Here is a 5,457-nt window from a genome sequence, read left to right on the forward strand (position 1 = left end):
CTCTCTCCCTCTCTCTCCTTCTCTCTCTCTCTCTCTCTCCCTCTCTCTCTCTCTCGCTCTCATCTCTCACGCTCTCTCTCTTCACTCTCTCTTTCTCTCTCTCTCTCTCCTACGTGTATCTCTCTTCTTTCTCTTCTCTCTCTCTCTCTCTCTCTTCTCTCTCTCTCTCCTCTCTCTCTCTCTCTCTCGCTCTCTCTCGCTCGCTCTCTCTCTCTTTTCTCTCTCGCTCTCTCTTCTCTCTCATCTCTCTCGCCTCGCTCTCTCTCTTCTCACGGCTCTCTCTTCTCTCTCTTTCTTTCTCCCGTATCGCTCTCTTCTCTCTCTCTCTCTCTCTCTCTCTCTCTCTCTCTCTCTCTCCTTCGCTCTTTCGCTCTCTCGCTCTCGCTCTCGCTCTCGCATATCGGTCCAGTTTTCGCAGTTTTTTTTTTGTACGCGATTCAAACGGCGTCGGCTGGAACGGCGATAGAGCGACAGCGGCAGGCGCTCGGCATTCTCACCCTCTTGTTACGAAAGAAGTGCGCAGCCGGCTCCAAGTTTCCTTAAGAGCGAAAGCAGCGAGAGCGTGTGCAGCAGTGAAGCTTTCGAATCGCTTACAGGCATTTCAACTGCTGGCAACGCATGGAGCAATCAACGCGCGGAAATAGGCGCCGCGTTTCTGCTTGTAATGTATTACGCGAGCCATCTCGTCCGTCGCGGCGCGTCGATGAAACTCCGGTGTGCTCTGAATTAGAGAACACACATTACAAGCCTTCCATAGCGAAGATTTCCGCCTAGGCGTTCAATTCTGCGGTGTCTCCGTTATATTATTACATCGCAGCCACGGTGACTTATTTGATATTGTCGGATATCTCGAAAAAAAGCGTCGATTTAAAAAATCTGTTCCAGTCCAAAGGGCGAGCACAAGAAAACATTATTCGAATACGGATATCAACATCTGCGAGGTTTTCACGCAACTTCGCGCTGTCTGACGTGTGGCGCCACCTGGTTGCTGCGGCGACTTCTTAATGCAAGGCGATATGTGCCGGCAGCTTAAATTCTTCTTTGCTAAATCTGCTAGCTAAAAAAAAGAATAACAAACCAAAAACACATTTAGAATCCAGCTTATGAACAACATAAATTTAATAAAAAGCAAAGCGAATCATTAGCCACCCTTAATGTATTCGACATCCGTGCGGCCAATGACGGTTTCATGCATAATTACACACCGTAGATTATTCTGATAAATCGTGACAATCAGCTTAAAGCGGGAACACGTCCGCCAAACTAACATAATGACTAAGGCGGTTTTTTTACGGGCTACTTACTTAGTCTCCAAGTATAGAATATAGCTGATAAATGAGTAAGAACCTCATAGCAACTAATCGTTCCCATCCTGACTCTCAAATTCCGCGCGAATCAGTTTTCGATTGCCTTCCCACTTGGTGTCCTTCACTCCCACATCAGACATATCCTGCACATATCCTGCCACATTATCCTGCACATATCATGCCCACATATCATGCACAGTATCCATGCACATATCCTGCCCATATCCTGCACATATCCTGCCACTATCCTTGCCACATATGCCTACACAATATCCCTGCCATCCTGCGCAAATCTTCTGCCACATTATCCTGCACATATCCCTGCACATATCCTGCCCACATATCCCTGCACCTAATCCTGCACATATCCTGCCACATATAGAGAGCGCGCGCGCGCGACTGCCACAAGAAGGAAAAGGCATTTGCTATACAAACACGCGAGACGGAAACCATAACTCGCGATCATGGCGAGCGTAATCGTCGTGGAAAAAGACTCGATCAAACAGCGAATCATTCATCACACACAACAGCTGCGTCGGTTTATTGCGTCGGATTGGCAGATCCATCAACAATCGAAAGTTAGCAGCGCGTATATGCGTCGTAGACATAGTGGTTAGACAATCGTAGTGTACGTAATAGATCATTAATATATCATTCTAATAGCTCTGAAGAGCAGGAACGATCGAGCGTGGACAAACCGTATTATATAACAAGCGCGAATTTTACAGATGAACGAACCCAGATGACTGTTTGATCATGCGATGCAGTTTGATTCTTAGATGTAGAAGTTCGCATTTCGACATAGGCCTTAATTGTTACTTCTCTACTATACGGCTAGTAACAACGTAATATTCGTTTCTCTATCACAGCCATAATATCTCCGAAATCAACAAGGATTTAACCATAACTAACGCCACCGCCATAGCTACCTCCGATACCTCCATAGCTACCCCCAATACCTCCGTAGCTGCCCCCGCCAACACCTCCGTAGCTACCACCTCCGTAGCCACCGCCAATACTTCCGTAGCTACCGCCTCCGTAACTACCGCCTCCGTAGCCACCGCCTCCATAGCCACCGCCTCCATAGCCACCGCCTCCAAAGCCACCCCCACCCCCAATACCGCCATAGCCACCGCCTCCTCCTCCTCTTCCGATGTAGCCTATGATGGGCCTGCGGATGGCTCTGTTAACGCCGAGCTGCGGGCGCACGTAGTTGTGACCTTTCTTGTAGGAGAACTCGTAGCCGCTGGTCTTCGTTCGCTCGTTCTTCTTGTTGCTCTCGTCCTTGTCGTAGTCCGACAGCGTTCCCGTCTTTTTGTAGTTCACGGATTCGGCTGCAGTGTTCGCAGCGCCACCTCCCCTCGTGCCGTAAGCGTAGCCACCCTTGTCGTAGGTGACGTCATACGGGCCGCCTCTTCCTCCGCCGGCCCCGCCGCCGCCGCTTTGTCCGTAACCAGAGCCGTAACTTGATCCTAACTAGATTGAATGAGAACAATAGTAATTTGAATCGATTGATTCGAGTGATTCAAAGAACGCGTAAAAATGAAATGTGCTATACGTTAATGTGGCGGTATATTGGTGGGAGGTTTTTCGTTAGTTGAATGACTTTATCACGAACATATTTATCAGGTAGGCAAAAAGGAATTTTTTGAACAAATTAGAATATAAAGCAAATATAATAAGGTATAATTACCAGTAGGGCTAAGCCTATTAACGTAAGAAGTACTTTCATGGCTGCCTGTAAAAAAAGATAAATGGTTAGTTTTATTATTAAAGCTATCCTCAAGGTAGCGTATTTTCACGAGGTGATTTCAGTTTTATTCAATATTTTATAAAAACCAATATAAAAACATAAAATGAGTGACCATTACGGATACATTAGTTTAATGACCACACGTTTTACATACGTGCAGCGATGTGACTATTCGCTGAAACCAGCACAGATGCATTAACTTATATTACGTCTTAGAAACAATTTTACGCCGCCGACAATCGACTAACTGCACTCAGTAAAAGCGAACGCACTTTAGCAGCAATTTTTGCGCGACAATATTTTCGCATTTTTACGTTCGTTTTTTTCTTGTCAGCGACGTGAATGACCGCACGCTTAAAATTCATTACACTAACTCGCTCGCCACGCATCTCAGGCGTCAGGTAAACCCACGCCAGCGTTGCCGTACGCATGCAACGTCAACCGAATCGAGTCGCGTGCAAAAACCGAACCCGAAACTGTAACCGAATGCAGTTAAAAGCACCTACCTGGATGCGAATGCAGGGCGTCGGACGTGTGACTTCAGATGACGAAGAAGATGAGGAAGTGCGGAGACGCGGGTTACACGCTCATGTTTTATACCGTGACGACGATGACGACGTTTGCCGGTGCGCTGCTCTGCACGCGCCGCGAATTAGGTCGTTCGAAAGCGCGTCGAATTATCATCGCTATCACCTTAGCTCGCGACACTTTTTGCAGCGTCACACGTCGCCCGTCGCGTCGCGATCGACCGGTAAAAAAAAATTGGAATAAGATGAGAGGGGCGTAACGGTCGATTCACCAGCGGAGATGGCGTCTGTAATTTTCGAATAGTGAGCGTCTCTGTCCGTCGTAACGCCCACGTGACAGCGTTGCACCGCAAAACGTTAAGTGCCCCCCGCTTATTATGCGAGTTAGCGGCCGTTCTGGTGGTAAATTGTGTTCACGGTATAGCGTGAGTTTGTGCTTCGCCCACACACCGTCGTCCGGCTTCAGATAGTAGTGAGACGAGCGTGTGTCGGGTGATGAAATAATGTATACAAAGAGAGAGAGAGAGAGAGGAAGAGAGAGATGAGAGAGAGAGAAGGAGGAGTTAGAGAGAGAGAGAGAAAGAGAGAGAAGAGAGGAGAAAGCGAGAGGAGAGGAGAGTAGAGAGAGAGACGAGAGAGAGAGAGAGAGAGAGAGAGAGAGAGAGAGAGAGAGAGAGAGAGAAAGAGAGCGAGAGGAGAGAAGAGAGAGAGAGAGAAAGAGAGAGAGAGAGAGAGGAAAGAGAGAGAGAGAGAGAGAGAAAGACAGACATAACGACAGAGAGACAGAGCAGACAGACAGAGATAGAGAGAGAGAAAGAGAGAGAGAGAGAAAAAGAGAGAGAGAGAGAGAGGAGAGAGAGAAGAGACAGAGAGTGTGTAGAGCAGAGACATGAGAGATGAGAGAGAGAGAGGAGAGAGAGAGAGAGAGAGAGCGTGCGAGAGAGAGAGAGAGAGCGGGGAAGAGAGAGAGAGAGAGAGAGAGAGAGAGAGAGCGAGGAAAGAGAGAGAGAGAGAGAGAGGAGAGCGAGGAGAGAGAGAGAGAGAGCAGAGAAGAGAGAGGAGAGAGAGGGAGAGCGGTGGGTAATCTCTCTAACGCCTACTCGCTCTTCAACGGCTATGTAAGTATAGTGGTACATCGAGGACAGGCGCAATATGGCTGGTCGCATAACACTGGGGTAATCATACAAACACGGTAATAATAAATTCATCCCCGCACCACGGGAGCCCTATTCCCCTCTATTCTCTCCTCCCCTTCTCTCTCTGGTTCTCCAATTATTGACTGTTATAGAAGCGTCAATATGCGGCTCTCGCGTTACCGCGTCAACTTTACGTCTGCCATATAGGCACGTGACAGCGGTAATATAATAGTTATGCTACGAGCACTAAACAGTCCGCGAATCGGGTTGCCCTCGGTTCAAACGAAGCGAAAGTGGGCTAGTGGTCGGAGCGTGGTGGACCATGGGCTAAAGTGTGTAGCGTAAAGAATGACAACTCACGTGTAGTAATATTATGTGTGTAATGTTTATTAGTGCCAACAAACCCGATTCCACGTCATACTTATACAGACCTAGATAATAACAGCAATTGAAAGTTCGCATTCCGAGGAAACGTTCTACATAGCCGATCGGTTTTCGGATTTTATTATAGAGCGTATTTGGGCAAACGAAAAACATTTCCGTACAACAACTGTAACTTCTAATCACGTGCGAAAACATGATACGTTAGCAAGCAACTCGTCCCCGCATGAGAGCAAACTAGGAGAACGAACCGAAAATAAAAGAGTTACTGTTGGCAAATAACAAACACGTTAAACGGGGAGTTACTTTGATGAGTTATTATGTTGGTTCTTTTTTTTCATGCAAATAAAAAA

At 47.3% G+C, this 5,457-nt stretch overlaps 1 protein-coding gene across 1 annotated transcript; it reads right to left on the bottom strand.

Moving 5' to 3' along the window:
* Positions 1–1,817: 1,817 nt before the first annotated feature.
* On the bottom strand, positions 1,818–3,610 carry LOC106807345 (acanthoscurrin-2-like). Its single transcript, XM_014809653.1, has 3 exons — positions 3,567–3,610; positions 3,001–3,045; positions 1,818–2,783 (listed from the first exon to the last, which is right to left on the bottom strand). Exons 2-3 carry the CDS (start codon positions 3,037–3,039, stop codon positions 2,205–2,207), a joined length of 618 nt encoding a protein of 205 aa, XP_014665139.1. The 5' UTR covers positions 3,040–3,045; positions 3,567–3,610; the 3' UTR covers positions 1,818–2,204.
* Positions 3,611–5,457: the final 1,847 nt, after the last annotated feature.

This window comes from Priapulus caudatus, unplaced genomic scaffold (assembly GCF_000485595.1).
Source record: "Priapulus caudatus unplaced genomic scaffold, Priapulus_caudatus-5.0.1 Scaffold209, whole genome shotgun sequence".
Taxonomy (NCBI): domain Eukaryota; kingdom Metazoa; phylum Priapulida; class Priapulimorpha; order Priapulimorphida; family Priapulidae; genus Priapulus; species Priapulus caudatus.

Excerpts from the sequence above, each read along its gene's own strand:
- LOC106807345 (XM_014809653.1), bottom strand. The coding sequence starts at position 3,039 with ATGAAAGTACTTCTTACGTTAATAGGCTTAGCCCTACTG. Across the intron at positions 2,784-3,000 it reads TAATAGGCTTAGCCCTACTG|TTAGGATCAAGTTACGGCTC; the intron begins GTAATTATACCT and ends CATTCAATCTAG.